Raw genomic sequence first — 18763 nt, 5'->3', positions numbered from 1 at the left:
TGTTAATAGCAGTGATGTAGAAAATGGCTAACGACACGAAAGCGACGCTATTTTTCTCGATTGATGACACAATATAAAGATTTTATATGATCAAGAATGAGATTTGTAACAAAATTCTTGACCCCATCAAAATAAAATAACATTAATATTAAAAAGAAAGTTGTTGAGTTGATGAAAATAATCAAGATTGCATCTATCTCAACTCACCGTCACCGACAGCCATTTTTAACCTTACAAAGGAGTATAAAGACGTTGTTTTACTTCGGAAGCATCTTCCGACAATAAATTTACCTTCTTTTTTTTTTTTTGGTTTTTTTCTAATAATTTAATTTCAGCAAATACCATGCAGATTTTAACCATCGTTTTTAGAGTTTAAAGATTTCTTAAACTATCTTTTTTTTCATTATCGCTGATTAGATTGAATTATTATTATTTTATATTATTTTTTAAAAAGTATAATGAAATGATAAATGATATAATATTTTATAAATATAATTAATATTGAAAATTTTAAAATAAAAATCAGTTGGAGTTAGGTATTGTTTGATTGGTGTAGAATGATTAAGTACTCTCATGATATAGTGCAAAATGAAATATGATTATTTGGATAATTGTTTACAATGAAATTATGGCGCTAAATGGTTAAGGGAGGCCCATGATACAAAATCATTTAAAGGGTTTTAGAACCATTAAGAGACAGACTTTTTTGTCAAACAGATTTCACCTCTTAACAATTCAAATGTTACCTCTTAATGAAACTATTAAGAGGTAAATAAACAACCATTAGGGGATGTTTGTTTACCTCATAATAGTTCCATTAAGAGGCAATCTCGGAATCATTAAGAGATGAATCTTGTTTGCCAAAAAAAATCTGTCTTTTAATGATTGTAAAACCCTCTGAATGATTTTGTATCATGAACCTCTCTTAACCATTAAGAGCCCTAATTTCATTGTAAACAATTACCAAACAATTATATTTCATTTTGCACAACATCATGAGAGTCTCTTAATCATTCTGACCACTTAATGATTCTGCACAAAACCATTGAACATCTGTCAAACAGCCCCTTAGTTTGATTTTATTAAGACAATTCGACCTTTGATTCTCTATTATAAAGAATCTCTTGAAGATGCTCTGAGATCTCAAAAATCTTGTATTTATCAAACATGAATATGTTTTCTCTTGTTTTGACGAAATTATATTGATTTTTTGACGAGATAAAATCAAGTACAATGACTACAAACGTTTATAAGTTATAATTATTTTCAGATCTTTCTAACAAAAGTAAGGTTTTTCATACAAAATATTGACCAAAAGAGTTTACAAAAACAATTTGCTTGCTTAAAATGTGTAGTTGTTGTATTATAAAGAGAGGTAAAAAGATCAATAATAATTTTTTACTTCATAAATATTTATTCACTTATCATTACTATGTAATGCTTCGAGTATAAAGCTTAAACTAGGGATATGGATCGGATGGGTTAGGCGGTCTAGGTGGACAAATTAAAAACAAGATTGGAGTTCGGATACGAAAACCAGCCCTGGATTTTGGTTTCAGATTTCGAATTGCTTTAGGTTCGGGTTGATCGCTTTTTAAGTTGAGGTTGCTCGGGTTTGGATATAGTCATAATGAAAAAAAGATATATATATATATATATATATAATCGATTTTGAGGATGAATTCAATCGATTGAGATAATTGATAATAGATTTAGAAATTAAAAAATAGTATGATCGACTAGGATTTATAATTTTCAAAAGATAATCAGATAAATAAATAGATTTATATAATATTTAAAATATAAAAAGTATATATATTTCAGGTTTTCGGATGGTTGAGGGTAGCCATAATTCAAACCCAACCCAAACCCAAATATCTCCCCAAAAGTCGGGTTTCAGATTTTTGGATTTCGGGGCATTTGGTTTTTGCACAAACACCTCAGTTTTGGTTCGGGTTCGGATTTTGTGCCACTTGAGTTTTGCACATACCCAGCTTGAACCGGTTCATTAAATTCTAAATCAAATTAAAATTATCTTTAGGCCGCAAAGCAGATAGAGAACATATTTGAGAAGGTCGATTTGTGAGGGCAATGCGAGGAGCAGTGATAGATCTACTGAGGAGGATGTGTTTTTCCCAAGGCCGGCCCTGGCCACGTGCAGCCCGTGCGGTCGCACAGGGCATCAAAGCCTAAAGGGGCATCAAGTTGTCATTTATTATTAGGTTTGGGTTTAATAATATGGTAATTGAGCAACTGAGCTTTAACTATAAAAACAGGCCCAAGACTTAGTAGTGATGAATACTGAATGCACATCGTTGGAAAAAGTTGGAAAGTTGGAAAAGTTTTTGTTTTGTATAAGTTGGAAAAGTTTTTGTTTGAGAGAGTTTTTTCACAAACGTAAGGAGCGTTTTTTTAGTTGAAAGGGATATGTTTGGAAAAAAAATTTGGCTTTCTATATAAAGTTCCTCCTAAAAGCTTATTGGATAAGTCACTTTCTATATCATTAAGCTACTACGAAACAGTCATGCATAGTTGAGCGAATAAGCTGTTAGAACCATTAAACTTATTAAGTTGCTAACAGATAGGCCCTTAAACTTTAGTCATTAGACCTGTAACTTTTGAGTTTTTTACTTTTTGCATACTATGACAATAACTTGGATGTAATTTACTATCTTAGTTAAAAACTAATTATGGTTTTTCTTGTCTTTTAAGTCCCATATATTGAAATAAAGTTTCTATTTTGCTAATTTTAATTTGGAAAAGGTAAAACTGGAAAAGAAATAAGCATGATCTTAATCCAGGATTTATCATTTATATTTTGTATTCGGGGTTTTGGTTTTTATGTTCTTCTCATTGTATTTTTTTTATTATTATAATTAATGAAAATCAACATGAGGATGAGATACTTTGTTTGAATAGGTTCTAAATTCTTTAAAAAATCGCATGTTTCGTTGTTTCATTGACTTAAAAAATAGGGTTAGGGGCATATTTTATTATTTTCGCACAGGGCATCAAAAATCTTAGGACCGGCCCTGGTTTTTCCCCCAAGGGTGGTGAGCAAAAGACCAATTTAAAGCAAAACATAAAATAGAACACCAATAATATTGCCTGACTCGCAAGAACTTTTATTGAAGAAACCATAACTCAAAACTTCAAAAATTCAAATCAATCCCTACCCTACACGGTATATATATATACAGAACCCAACACGTTTGTATATATCTAGAATTTTTTTAGTTTAAACCACATAATTATCTAAAAGCAAACCCCCCTTTTTTAGGAATAGATAATTGAAACCCCCTTTTTTTAGGAATAGATAATTATCTCATATTTAAACTTGATGACTTGGACTGCACTCCAATATCATATGCTGACCCGATCCACGCCTCACGCCACAATCGAACTCAGACAATTCGCCAACAATCACCCCCTGAATGTCTGAGTGGAGGGTAGTTCTTGCACACCAAGCAACGATCTCATCTCCGCGAACCTTATACGTGCCAAAGCCTTCGTTAGAGGATCTGCTCGTTGCTTGTCCCCGGAAACATGTTCAACTATCACTTGTTCATTCTCAACACGTTCTCGAATAAAGTGATAACGAGTGTGAATATGTTTGTTCCTACCATGAAAGACTGGATTTTTCGACAGAGCAATTGCTGATTTGTTGTCTATACGAATCAGCACCTTCTGTTTCTTCATTCCTGTCAGTTTAGCCAATAACTCCCTCAGCCATATTGCTTGACACGCAGTGGCTGCCATAAATTCTGCTTCGCATGAGGATAACGCCACTGTGTCTTGCTTTTGTGAGCACCAAGTGATAGGTGAGTTACCAAGGTAGAAAACATGTCCCGTTGTACTTCTCCCATCGTCTATATCAACATTATGACTATTGTCACTGTATCCTAGCAATTTCAAATCTTCGCATCGTTCGTATTTTATCCCAAAGGACGTTGTCCCACGTAGATAACGAAGAATTTGTTTAATGGCACGTGCGTGAGATTCTCTTGGGCTTCGCATATAACGGCTAACAACCCCGACCGAGTATGCTAAATCTAGACGTGTATGCAAGAGATAACGTAAGCAACCTACTAGTTTTCGATAATGGGTAGCTTCAACTTCTGGCTCATTTGCAACTTTCGTCAACTTTAGCCCTAGCTCCATAGGACATTGGGTTGCATTACAGTTCTGCATACCTGCTTCTTTTAGGATTTTCATGGCATAACATTCTTGTTTAACTTTTACACAGTCTGTCTTGTGTAACTTCAATGCCTAAGTAGCAAGTTAATTCACCAAGGTCTGACATTTCAAACTGTATGCCATCCTTCTCTTGAATTGGTTATGAACTCCAAGCTTGTCCCTGTCACAAATAGATCATCTACATAGACTGCGATGATAATAAATTCCCCATTAGACACTTTTTTATAAACTGCATTCTCTTGCAAGCATCGTTGAAAACTCATATCCTTTAAAGTATCGTTAAGCTTTAGGTTTTACGCTCTTGGTGATTGCCTTAGGCCATATAAAGCTTTTGCCAACTTGTAGATTTTTCTTTCTTYWSCTCGTTTMTCAAAACCTTCAKGTTGACTAAYGTRYACTTCTTCTTTCAAATCACCATACAAAAATGYTGTTTTTACATCCAAGTGATGAATCYTCCATCCCTTACCAGCTRCGAGAGCGATCAATAGTYTTATTGTCTMGAGAYGGGCTACTGGCGCGAATACTTYRTCAAAATCAATACCTTGTTCTTGTACATAGCCTTTARCCACTAGACGTGCTTTGTACCTGATAATTGATCCGTTTAGATTCCTCTTGATCTTGAATAACYATCTTAACCYAATTGGCTTAACATYTTTAGGTGGAKGAACTAATTTCCACGTATTATTCTTCTCAATCGAGTCAATCTCAGCTCTCATTGCTTTGACCCATTCCTTGTTCGCTTTGGCTTCATTGAAGTTCCTTGGTTCTTCATCGAATGTTAGCATCAAGTGATCAACATCTAATTCATAGTCTTTTAGCCTGCTTGGTAACACAGATACACGGGTTGAACGACATACAGGAATCACTTCGTCATCTGGGCCATTTTCAAGTCGGGCTGGGCTGTCTGTTGTATGTGACGAGCTATTGTTCCCCGTGGTTTGTGCCTGATCTGTGGGTTGTTCTTGCTCGGTTGCAGTTGGGCCTAGTCCAGTATTGGGCAGCTGATCCGGTGCTACAGCCTGCGAGTCACCCCACTGTACCGTGAACGTACCTGCTCCAACATCAACTTGTTTGTCTAACAGGTTATTCCACTGTCATGCCTTGTTTTCATCACAGACTGCACGGGTGCTTATAATAATTTTATTTTCATGTGGATTGAATAGACGGAATCCTCCTGAAACTATTCTATCATATGCAACGCAGCCAAATACTCTTAGGTCTTCAAGGTTTGGTTTTTCATCATAAAAATTTTTATATGGTATGACACCTACCAAAGCTCGTGTAGGGGTTCTATTTATGATGAATGTTGCATGAAGGACTGCTTCACCCCAAAGGTAGTTTGGTACACCTTTTGCTTTCATTAGACACCGCGTCATCTCGAGTAGAGTCCGATTTCTTCGTTCGACAATTCCATTTTGTTGAGGTGCATAAGGAGCCGTCAACATACGTGAAATCCCTTCTTCATCACAAAAACAGTTCAATTCATGTGACGTGAATTCTCCACCTCTATCTGTGTGAAATGGCTTGATCTCTTTACCGGTTCGTTTTTCTATTACTGTTTTGAATCTTTTAATCACTCCGGATGCATCGCTTTTGTGCTTTAAGAGAAGAGACCACATGTATCTAGAGTAATCGTCAATAAGTACTAAAATATAAATGTTAGCGGCTTGCGTGGGGGGGTCAACAGGTCCACAAATATCTCCATGCACCATCTCGAGAATATTTGTTGCTCTATACTTGGCCTTTTTAGGAAACGACTGCTTCGTTTGTTTTCCAACCATGCAAGATTCACAGAGTTGATCTTGATGTTGGATTGTTGGTACCCCTTTAGCTAGCTTGTGCATCAAGTTTACCGCGCCAAAATTGATGTGACCAAGTCGTGCGTGCCATAACCATGTTTCTTCATTGATTTTGGCTTGCAAGCAATGTGGTTTTCCAATTTTTAATTGGATCCTATAGAAACGGTTTTCATTTCTCGTGACTTTCATGAGCAATTTTCCATCTCCATCTCGCATGGTTAAGAGGTCACCTCGTATACGGATGTCACAACCGGATATTGTAGATTGTCTGAGGCTAATTACATTACTCCTGAGGGATGGAATATAGTAAATATCTTCCATTAATTTTTGCTCGCCGTTTTTCCTTCGAACAAAATTGATCTCTTTCCTTTTATACCAACGCATGACCCGTCTCCGAATCTTACCCTTCCAGTTATGCGTTCATTTAATTCTGAGAAGTATGAGTAATTACCGGTCATATGATTACTGGCACCGTTATCTAAGTACCAGACTCCGTCTTCATCGGTATTGGACTCGACCTTTGGAGGGACGTATTTGGCTTCGTTCAAGAACACAGTTTCTTGAATTGCATTCATCATAAAAAAAATGTTCCTTCTTCATGATTCATATATCCTTCTTGTGTCTCATTAAGGTTTGCTTCATGGTTTCTGGTTCGATCCGGGCATCTAGAAGCGAAGTGTTCGTACTTATCACAACGGTAACATTGGATATTTGAGTGATCTCTTTGTTCGCGTTGTTTTCCTTTTTGGTTTTGATTTTCTCGGTTTTTAGGAGGTTCTGGGTAACCATGGTTTTGGGTGTTACCCCGTCCACGACCACGACCACGACCACGACCACGTATGTTTGAACCATGATCTCTCCCTCTAGATGAATCTCGGCTTCTGTTTGAGGACTCAGTTTTAGAGTAAAGCAGTTTTCCTTGTGTTTCGATCACTTTATCCTCTCATTTGATCCTTTCTTCATATGCCTTTAATCTTCCTACCACGTTCTCAAAACCAATGGTTTTAAGATCTAGTACTTGCTCGAGGGCTGCAACAATGTGAAGAAAGCGTTTGGGGAGGCTTGTGAGGAACTTTTTTACGAGTTTTTTTTTTCTGCCATGACCTCTCCTAGTGTAGCTGATTTTGAAGCAATACCCGATATTTTTGCAGCATAATCATCTAACGTACCATTCTTTGTCATCTTCATGTTTTTGAATTCAGTAGTTAAGGTCTGGAGTCTCGCCTCCTTCACGCGATCAGCCCCCAGATTACGTGTCTTAATTGCATCCCACATCTCCTTCGCAGTCTTCAGATTTCCGATTTGTAGAATTACATCTTCTGGTATGGACTGGAACAAGAGCCCTTTCACGATATTGTTCTTCTTGGCATCATCTAAACCTGGATCGACCACCTCCCAGACACCGTGAATACCGAGAAGTACCTCCATACGCATCTTCCATATAGTATGGTTTGTTGACGATAATATTGGAAATTGAAACGTCAATGATGTTGGTTCCTTCGCCGGCAGCTGCGGAGCTCTTCCTCCTGACATCGTCGGCTGCAAATTGTTTTGCCCTAGCTCTGATACCAATTAAAGCAAAACAGAAAGTAGAACACCAATAATGTTGTATGACTCGCAAGAACTTTTATTGAAGAAACTATAACTCAAAACTTCAAAAATTCAAATCAATCCCTACCCTACACGGTATATATATATATATATATATATACACATATACAGAACCCAACACGTTTGTATATATCTAGGATTCTTTTAGTTTAAACCACATAATTATCTAAAAGGAAACCCCCCCCCCCTTTTTTTAGGAATAGATAATTATCTCATTTTTAAACTTGATGACTTGGACTGCACTCCAATATCGTATGCTGACCCGATCCACACCTCACGCCACAATCGGACTCAGCAATTCGCCAACACAGTTGAAAGTAAACAAGAGCCTTCCTCTGGCTAACTGAATAAGTTATTGATTTCCAGATTAAGCCATAACCGATCAGCCACTTATAGCAAAGCGAATAAGCTATATAGGCTATACAGCTCATTAAGCCACAACCGAACAGTCCTTAGTCTCAAAGATGGAAACAACAAAAAATTACAAACCATAGGGATGAAAATCATAATCTTTCACAAACCATATGCACGAAAATCATAGTTTACTCAAAAACTTAGTAGTTGTTAATTCATCTTAATCGGTTGAATGGTATTAATATGTTATTCATTCGGTTACCTACTTGTTTGTTTACAGCTTAATAATGTACACTATTAGAAAAACATACATTAGCTACAAACATTAGTGACGGTCAAATTTTGTCGCTAATTAGCGACAGCTTAGTGATGAATAGACCACAAACATCTTCCGTCGCAGATATGTCGCTAATTAGCGGCGGATTAGCGACGAACACGTGTCTATAGCTAACTAGCAACGGAATCCATGAGTTTCTATTCTAAGAAGATGAAAAATGAAAAAAAAAATTCTAAGAGGCTGTTGCTAATTTTATTTATTTTCTTGTTTTCTCATGTGTACGTGTGTTATATGTACACGTGTATGTGTGTTATATCTCATTGTTGATCCGTCCTTGATGGCATCATCCACCACTATATTTGGCCGTCGAACTATCATCGATGGAATTGAGCATTTGCAACGGATTAGCGACGGTCTGGTCCATCGCTTAGGTCCGATCTTGTAGTGAATTTGATGTACTAAAATAAGATTTTAGTACATCAAAACAAGGGTCAAGAATCTTACCGGGTAAGCGCTTATCTGGGTAAGAGTCGTAATCTTCACTTACCGGGTAAGTCTCCATCATTCTCATCGCTCTTACCCGATAAGATTTTTGGCCCTTGTCATGTTCATCCGATAAGAAATTTTATTTGGTAAGCACTTACCAAGTAAGCGTTTAGTAAATGGTCCCTAAGTAGCGATAGTAACAATTGTACAATAACTATTTGCATATAAAAAAAGTATTTGGTTCCTATCCTAATTATAGTCGCTAAACACGTACATACCAAAAAGTAAACTTTTCATTTAACCTTATTTTTCATCGTACATAACTTTCTATTTTTAACTTTATTCCGATCATCCAAATCCTCTGAAAAACCCCTTTTATCTATTGTATACAAAGACTACAACTTCGGCTTTCTCCTCTTTATTTATCTGATTTTACACTTCAACTATTCACAGAATCTGTATGCAAACTCTATCAATGGTATTCCCCGTAATATCACATCCCTCTCCGAATTCTCGTTTACGTATCGTTGCCAAAAATCTCCTTCAAATCATGTATCTTGTGCATATATATATATGGTATAAAAAATGGTATGTTTTGAAAAGAAAAGATGGAAATTTTGTTCTAGAAATCAAGATAAGGTATTGAAGAGGAAGTGGTAAAGAAACCCTCCAAATCCCATTCTCCAATTCTGAAGCTTTCTCCTACCCAATGCTTTCCAACCCCAACCACCTCCTCCACTTCCATATTTCCATCACTACCCCCATTCAAATCAGTAGCATTAACATCCCCTTCAGTCACCCTCTTGTTCAATGCAGGGTTAGTAGTGTCATTTTGTTGCATCCCAAAAACATCCCCACAGTCCCCATATCCACCACCTTGTCCCAAGTTCAAGGAACTTGAAGATCCACCATCTGTGTCACTGTAGTTGGTGTTATCAAGGGCAAATGGTGGCAAATGACCAAATTGGCCATCACCATTCATGAGCATGGGGATGGATGATGATGATGTTGTGGATGATGTTAAACATGAATCAATGCACATTGTCATCATCTCATGGCCATGCATTGACATCATCAACATACCACCTCCTTCCATCACATCTGTACTGCTACCATCACTACTCTTGTTGGTCTTTAATCTTTTCTTTATTGTCGAGTTCCAAAAATTCTTGATTTCATTATCCGTCCTTCCAGGAAGATGAACCGCTATTTGTGACCACCTAAATTCGCATAAAAAACATTAACGAAATTAACAAATTAAAAAGCAAATTGATTTCTTACAAAAGAATGAGTAAAATTTATACATACACACATATATATATACCTATTGCCAAGAATCGAATGCAAATGAAGAATGAGATCTTGTTCTTGGGAAGAAAACGTGCCACGCTTGAGATCGGGTCTTAAGTAATTGATCCAACGAAGCCGGCAACTTTTCCCACACCTTTGGAGGCCGGCATTCCTAGCGATATCGGTCCAGCAACCTTGTCCATTCTTTAACATATAATTGATCAACTTGTCGTCTTCTTCAGGTGACCACAACCCTTTTCGAACCTTCAACATTCTTCCATCATTATTACACACTTTTTGTCTCTCTGCAGTACTTTGGTCTGGCTTTCTCATTGCAAGAGGTTTTGATCCCCAGAAAAAGAAAAGACTATATGAGGAGTTTGGGGTTTGATTCAGATTAGATGATACATATATATATATATCTATATCTATATCTATATCTATACATATATATATATAGAGAGAGAGAGAGAGAGAGAAGAAGAGAAGCGGAGAGAGAAAAGGTGACGGTTGGTGTTCTTGTGTTTGACTCCATTAAAGTTTGTGTGCATTTTTCTTCACTCAGAAGGTAATGATATTGATGATATGTGTATGAGAATGAATTCGTAGGCACCATTTTTGCTTCCACTTCACATAATGATGGATGGATGGATGGATGTGTTGTGGTCCACCTCCAATCCGTTTTCTACTCTATCCTATGATTTAACAACACCTATCACAAACGATATTACTTTCATCATCACCATTGCCATTTCAACAAGTCATCATCTCTTCTTTTTTGCCCCCATATATACGTGTAATTCCAGATGATGTTTAATAATCATAATTTAGCTTATTTATTAGTCGATTAAAAGAATTATATCGTGTTTGATTAACACCATAAATCGGTTGATAAAGGTTATATGTTTGACAAACTATATAGCAGATAAATAGTTCTGCGTCAATGTCTGTAATCGTCTTTGCCTAAAAAACTAGTTGTCGGTTATAAGCTAACTAGTTGTTACCTGAAAAGGTAGTTGTTGGTTGGCATGCTAGTTAGCATTGTTGCTAGTTGATAAACTAATCATGATTGGTAAAAGAACTTGTTGACAAGTTAGATGATAGATGTGAATGACCTACATGTTGAAATAGCTAGATGTCAGCTGACAAGCTAGTTTTTTCAATAGTTTACATTTTAGGTCATTTTATATTGTCTGTTAATTTATGAGTTAGTTTTTACCAAACATGACTGGTTTATAAGCCTTAATTTGTTTTATAATACTAGAAATATCTAGAAATAAGATGAATGTTATTTATGGAAGTAGTTGGAGATTACGAGACAAAAGGATAAAGCATGTCTGAGTTTTGATGTAAACCACTTCCTAAGCAAATTAACTGTCGCCAACTAATTATCATCTATACGTACAATTTTTATACATATAATTTTATTTTCCTATAAATTTTCTCATTTTTTCTTAATTACGCTTTTAAAAGTATAAAAATAAATAAAAAATACATTATTCCTATAATTTAGCATGAAAAAAATATTTTTTTTTAATTATTGCATTCCCTTTAAAATATGTTTGAAATGGAGATAGATGAAAAATTAAGCCTCAATAGAAACATAAATTCTTCAAATTTTATATACCTGTTGTAACAAAATCTTATTTAAAATCGTAACCTTATCCTAAGAAAATTCATCACCTAGATATTTATAATAGATAATGAGACCAAATTTGTAACAAAAACCGTAACCAAGCTTTAAGAGAATGTTAATGTTATGGAAAGATGGATTTTATGAATAAATTTACAATGCTTTAGAGATATATCTGATAAAATAAATGTTGAATCATTAAAAGTTGTAGACATGCTTATCTATACTCTCTTATTATATGTATATTAATCATTAGGAAAAAGATCGTCTGAAAACTGAAGTGATGGTAAGAAGAGATCTGAACCCTTGATTACTTTTAATCACATCCTCACCCATGAATTGCACTTTGGAAAAGAATTAATCTGTTTCCTGGCTCAATAGCAAAACGAGAAAAGAGTAGCTTTTTTATTCATTCAATTAAACAGAAATGTCATCAATCAAAGGCTCCGCATCAACCTAATATACATAATATATGATAAATTCAGAAGTTCCATGCTCAACATACAAAAAAACCCACCCTTTTTAGGCATCAAAGTTGATGGGATCGCGCAAGAACCTCTCCATTTGCCTTGCCCTGGTCTTTATCGACATGTCAAAAACCTTTTGCCCGAATTCCACCACAAGCCCGCCAAGAATACTTGGATCAATCTGATGTTCATATGCAAAAAGAAAAAAAAAACCAAGTGTTCAAAGAACAGGCATAGTTCCATTACTGACACAAGTTGAATAACCATTCCCCTTTACAATTGTAGAATTCTAAAGTTGTACATTACCAATTTCAAAATTGAAAGATGTCTCTAGTTTTTGGGCTTTAATGTTTTTTGTTGTTACTTCAGTATAATTGACATAACTTCCTCTCTACAGCCATATTATCAATTTTGGAAGTCGAAAAGTAAACCATTAAGACACTCCAAAGTCGAATAAAGATTTATAAGTTTTTGGGACTGATAAGAGTAATAGGTCAGCAGATCATGATAGCAAGAAGCGGGAACACTACCTTCTGCTCAAGCTTAACCGTCTTCCCTTTACCAAGTATTTCTCGTAAAGTTTCTTTCAGTTCTTTCTCCTCTTCAGCAGGGAGTGGCTGGTAGAATCACAATATTACAGTTATATCAGCAATAGACAAGAGTGCAACTCAATAAAGATAGAAAATTATGAGTGATGAATGGAAAAGAAGAAACCATGCTAAAGATAACCAGCCAAACAAAAAGAAACAATTAACAAAGTGAACTATAATGTAGTCAATCAAAACAGATAAATGGATTGACTAGTAACACTTGAGAAATTTAGAACTTTATTGAGATCAATAATGAACCTAAAACCCAACAAAAAAAACAAATTCAAGAGATGGCAAGTTTGTTAGGTTTATAGCAGGTTCTTTCTAGTTTATAATGTATGTGAATGTAAATTGTAGATACATAGCAGGTCACTTTGTAGTAAGAGATGGAGGTCAAAAGCGAAAAACTATTTAGTGGACTTAAAAGAAGACAAAGATTGAATGGATCAAGTATGAAATGATTCAGGTAATGGCAAAGATTTAATTATGTTTATGACTTATTAATCATAATCAGACTTACAATCACAGTTGTGACAATTGCTTTGACTTCTCCCCTATGTGCCATGGTCAGATCTGAAAATCTCTTGGCAATAGTGTCAACATGTCGGAGCCTCCCATTGTCAGCCAAAACAACTGGCACAAATCACATGAAAGAATTAATCAGAGAAGCTAATTTCATCCTCAAAAGGAATCTGCCATAAAAGCAATACGAGGAAATTGGAATTGATCGATAATCTAAGTTGGATCTGCAGCATAGGACTTATGTATTGCAATATTCAATGTCATGGTACCTAAGAAGTTCTTTGTGACTTCTGAAAATTTAGCTTGAGCACAAATTTCATTTATAGCCTTCACTCTAGTATCTGCTGGTACTGCCAAATCTTTCATGAACTGAGAAAATGTAGAGGCTTTACTAGTAGCCGCAACGAAATCAAGAAGTTCTGATTCAACCTTGTCCAATGCTTTGGCTTTTGCTGCTGCAATGTATAATGCAGAGGCATAGTTTCCAGAGCCCCCAAACATAGCCACAGGCACCTGAGCAGTAGAGATGTCATTGAATATAGAATGAAGATATACTAGAATAAAAGGTTCATAAGAAGCCTCTACAGCTTAAACATGGAATTTATGTAGCAATTGGTTAAGGAAGTCTGAAAAATGTATGGAGATGAAAAGCACATAACCAACCATGGACTTGGCTGCTTCAGAAGATTATATTTTTATATATAGAATATGGCTAAGGGTTGGGTTCCGGTGAGAACGGAAGTCATGGTGAGAAGCGAGAGAAGGGATCTCCACCTTTGGATCAATCCTAATTGAAGATCAACACTAATGAGATGCACCGGATCAATTCCCATGAGAAGCACAATACATGGGATGGGGGTGAGATTAAAAGTGATCAAGGGTCCAGAACCCTTCTAAAGCTTCTCACCTTAACTCCTATTCTCACACAATCCTTCATCATATGGCTAAATGGCTGCCAATTCAACCCTCCATCAAACACAAAAAGTGGTCACCTGGTGCAATAGACCCTAAACAACTTCAAAGTTGGGAAATCCCCCCCCCCCCTTTTTTTTTTGTTCAGGCCTATGTTTATAAAAATATGAACCTATAAGTCTTATAAACCATCCCACCCACACAAAATTAAACAGAGGAACAATAAAAAAAATATAGCATATGTTTTTTTCAAAAACTGGTTAACTATGCAAAACAAGAATGAAACAAAAGGAAATAAAAAGTTATGTTTAAACTTATGTAAACTATATGATTCAACTAAGTATCCATTTGACAATATCACAAAATCCTAACCTTAACTTGCTTTTTATTCAAATCCTCTCTGACTCCAGCTTTCAGAACTCCATATATATTTCCTATAGTACAAAAGAGGCTCTACCTAATTCTACAGATCCTTCCCAATTTCTAACATAAATATGTCCCCGAACATCTTTTTACAGTAACAAGTACACATCACCAGAAAACAAGCAAATATAAAGTGCCTTTTGCCATTTATTTTACCATCCCCGACTATATTAATGATCTTCCTCCATAATCACCTTGTGTACACTGGTACCACAAACATCAAATCTACCTTAAACACATATATCCCTTTCTGTTTGCGAACTTAACAAACCGCTTATATCTATTGTCTGTATGCCAACTGAAACTAGAATTCAGAATCATAATCTCCATACAGATACCAAATATAGAGAAGATGAAAAAAAATTAGAGAGCCAAGTAGGAAGTAGGAACTAGTCAGAATCTGATATTATCTGCAAAAGGAGCATTTCTGTGGGCAAACTAGGACACGTCGTGGGACCACCCAAGTATGTGAATGTAAGAGTAGAGAATGTAAGTGTACAATCAAAGATAGTGCTTTCACATCCTTAAAAAATTCATTATCCAAGTATCTTCATTTACGCTCAGGCCTCTCAAGTATCTTAGGTATTGCCGATGATTATTTGTATATAGTTTCTCTTACAAAAACACTATACGAAGAGAACATCCTAACAAGAGTAATTAGTTCAAATATAACAAAGCAGATGAAGCCACAAATATAGACAGCATTCTAAAACCCTGGTTTGCAAAGAGCTGGACTCAAAAAGGCCATGATTCCTTGTACAAACAAACAAGCAACATCATGAAAAGTAGTTCCAATTATTTCCCACAAAGAGAATTCTTAACTCAAAAGACATCACACATTTCAATACCCAAGATTACAGTGGTCAAAGCATATTAAAGGAGAGTTTTCTTTTGACGCCAAACCTATAAAGAAAAATATTATACAGCAATACAGCATGTTGAACATGATATACTACCTTGATCTTTGGCTCCTTTGGGGCAGAAGCAGAAGCAAAGTTTCTTGATTGCTGCAAAATTAAAATCTTAAAATTAGCTAAAGTTTAACAAAAGATGCAAATGATATTTTCACTTTCTAGTAACCAGAACACACAAACGATAAAGTACAAAGTATGGTGTAAGGTATAAGATAATAAGAGCCTCATCAGAACTCTTCCAAATTAAAGAAGCATTATTAGCATTTGAGCTTGCACCTCTGCACACACAACAATTTGAGCTTACATGCACAATGCAAATGGGAGAGAAAGAGATGGTCAAACCAGTTTGAAGATACGTAGAAACAGCACAATTTGGGTGGGTTGGGAAGAGGGGGAGGGTCGATTGTACAAGTTCGTGAAGAGGGCTGGACAGTGAGAACTAGCTTATAGGAGTGTTAGTCATTTAATCCTCTTCGACATAGACTTCCGAAAACAAGTGTTTGAAAATAAGACTTGTAAAATAAGAGATGATTATTTGTTAACAAAAGTAGTGGTTGGCCAAGATTGACAATAGGGGAGATAGGGAGGAGAGATGGGCATGAGTGGAGCATGCAAAATAAGTTGGACTTAGAAAGGAGTCTGTGGAAGAACATCATTCATGTCCATGAACTCCTGGGATTCACTCATTTTTTGGGATTTCCAGCCAACACCATCTAATTTGAACAACTTAAATTACCATATGAGGGAACGTTTTGAAAAACTGTATTCCAGAATACAAGATCAGGCAAAAAAATTAAAAATATTTTAAAATTTTAACCTAGAAGTTACTACTTACATTCTTTTTTGTTTCTGAAACGGTCAAAATACACACTCTGTTAGTGGCGATTCATAAGAGGTTTTAGAATACAACATCATTGTCAAATGAAGTTCATGGATAAGTATAGCACGATGGATACACCTACATAGTACCAACTTCATGGGCAAAAGCAACTAACTCATAAAACAATTGCAACCTAGATACATAAAGACTGCGACATCTACATGATTATAACTTTTCAAATTGATTCAAGACTAGTGATTTTAATGATATGAACCATTCATGAGCAAAATGCATGCTTGCCCCACTTAGGGTTCACTCAAGTTTTGTTCTGTTATTGTATGAGCCAATCCAATCAGAAGATTTAGGGTTTATTTCCAAAATGAAGTTGAAGGCATCCACCCATATAGTGCTCTTTTTGTAAATGCATGTGTGCGTGACTTCTGTTACTTAAAAGCAGTGCATGCTTTTTGGTTTGTACAATAATAGGGTTAATTCTGTTAATCAAATATTTTGCTTAATGGCATTCAATCCTAAGTTTGATAATCAAAATGACACTTAGTTTTCCATCACATACCATGGGGCAAGATTGAACATAAAATGCTTTGCAAATTTAATAGATTATTATTCATTCTAATATTGTAATGAACTTTTCTTTTGAAAATCATTGATGTTTATAACTTCAGCCCTGCACCATTCATGATTGATCAAGAAATTAGGCATGTCTAATGCCTATTGAACGAGCTGAGCCTAAGCAAGGTTTTGCTCATCCGTTCCAGCCTCATTTACAGCCTTGCCCAAGACGGATGAGACATTTATTCACAATCATGCTATCAAAATGTTAAATATAATAAATAATTAGCTCAAACAAAACGTGTACAAGTTTATTCTGCAATTTTTGCCAACGACGAAATGTAAACCTAAAGAAGATACAGGTACTTGCGATTAGATAGAATAAAACCAGATGTTACAACAAAGATTCAAGTGAACCCTAACGATCCAAAGTTTTGTCCTAGTCCGGTTCCCAAAACAATGGTCAAAAGATTTCAACTAAATCAGCTATAAAAAAAACTTAAACAAAAGAATCTCAAATCAAAATAAAGGACCTAAATCAAAGAATAAAACAGACGATTAGGGTTCTTCATTTCATAAAATGATCATTACCTCGATATTGGTGAAATTAGAACAGATCAAGGCCGGTGCGACGGTTGATCTCTGAGTTGAGAGAGAATCAGTTATCAGAGCCTCAGTGAAACCAGTGACGCCTGATCTAACTCGAGCAGCCATTGCCATTACGATAGAACCCTAAAAACTGCAGATGGGGGAGCAGAGGAGAGACTGTTTTGCAAAGGAAGGGACGACACTAGCTTTACAACCCAACCCCAAGATACCGGCGACCCAGATGAATGTATTACGGGTTGTACCATCGGGTCAACAATTTTTTGAATCAAAAAATTAACAAAAAAGAAATGATTATCCATATTTATAGTATCTGAGAATTTAATAAAAGTCTTAAAATCTTAAAATAATAAATGATCAAGATACTATTTATATCATTTTTTCACCCCTCCTCTTCTCACATACATTCACCCCCTGACATACACTCACCCTCTCACAACCGATTTTTTTAAAATTATAATTTTAAATTTACACTTTATACTCCTATAATTAGTTAATTAATTTACTTTACGTCCTTTACTTTTAAATGTTTCATTTTAAACATGTATCAAATTAATATACATAATTGTATATCAATTAAAACATGTTTAAAAAATAAATTTTTATTTTAACAAGTTATATCATTATAATCGTCTCGTTAATACCTTCGAAATGAGTCTAATATTGAATAGTTTTTGACTTAATTATATTATTATATATTATATATACTATGAAAAAATATTTTTAATATTTACGATTTATACTTTTATAGTTATTTATTTATATATATATATATATATATATATATTATGTTTTGGGGTTAGACTGTCCAAATTGTACTGTATATTCTGGATAAGAAAGAGGGTACACGGTTGAAATTTCATTCTAAATCCCATCTTTTTTTGTTTTTTCATGGCTTGTGATCTGCCAAATTTGTAGTTTTCTTTATTGGTTTTGAGTGTTTATCTTAAAACTCAAAATTCTTGGTTCTTTGCTTTTGGTGTAAATTGAACACATTCGTGGAATCGTTTAAATATGTTGGGTTTTAAATATATTGGATTTTAAACTGTCATACAATTTTTTTCGTCGATAATCTGTAATTGGAACCATAACTCTCATTTATTCAAATTATATTAATATGTAAAGACCAAGTGTAACATATATCATCGTTAAATCTTATCTTATAAAACCAGTGGAACTTTAAAATCGTTAAAATTCATGGCTCCCACCGCATTGCGCGAGTACACAACTAGTTAATTATTATTCACATTTATTGAGATAGATGCCATGGTAAATTAAAATCAAATAACTAT

At 35.1% G+C, this 18763-nt stretch overlaps 2 protein-coding genes across 2 annotated transcripts; both read right to left on the bottom strand.

Annotated features, from left to right (window-relative positions):
- Positions 1-9346: 9346 nt before the first annotated feature.
- LOC112523338 (transcription factor MYB83-like) lies at positions 9347-10347 on the bottom strand. Its single transcript, XM_025132899.1, has 2 exons — positions 10049-10347; positions 9347-9944 (listed from the first exon to the last, which is right to left on the bottom strand). Exons 1-2 carry the CDS (start codon positions 10345-10347, stop codon positions 9347-9349), a joined length of 897 nt encoding a protein of 298 aa, XP_024988667.1.
- A 1683-nt stretch (positions 10348-12030) lies between these two features.
- Positions 12031-17679, bottom strand: LOC112523584 (ATP synthase subunit O, mitochondrial-like). Its single transcript, XM_025133252.1, has 6 exons — positions 17457-17679; positions 15518-15568; positions 13496-13739; positions 13225-13337; positions 12645-12731; positions 12031-12295 (listed from the first exon to the last, which is right to left on the bottom strand). Exons 1-6 carry the CDS (start codon positions 17583-17585, stop codon positions 12170-12172), a joined length of 750 nt encoding a protein of 249 aa, XP_024989020.1. The 5' UTR covers positions 17586-17679; the 3' UTR covers positions 12031-12169.
- Positions 17680-18763: the final 1084 nt, after the last annotated feature.

Source organism: Cynara cardunculus (assembly GCF_001531365.2).
Source record: "Cynara cardunculus var. scolymus isolate 2C chromosome LG 12, CcrdV1, whole genome shotgun sequence".
In the NCBI taxonomy this organism is placed as follows: Eukaryota; Viridiplantae; Streptophyta; class Magnoliopsida; order Asterales; family Asteraceae; genus Cynara; species Cynara cardunculus.
Note: the sequence above shows the minus strand (reverse complement) of the source record. Positions and strands in the feature narration are given on the sequence as shown.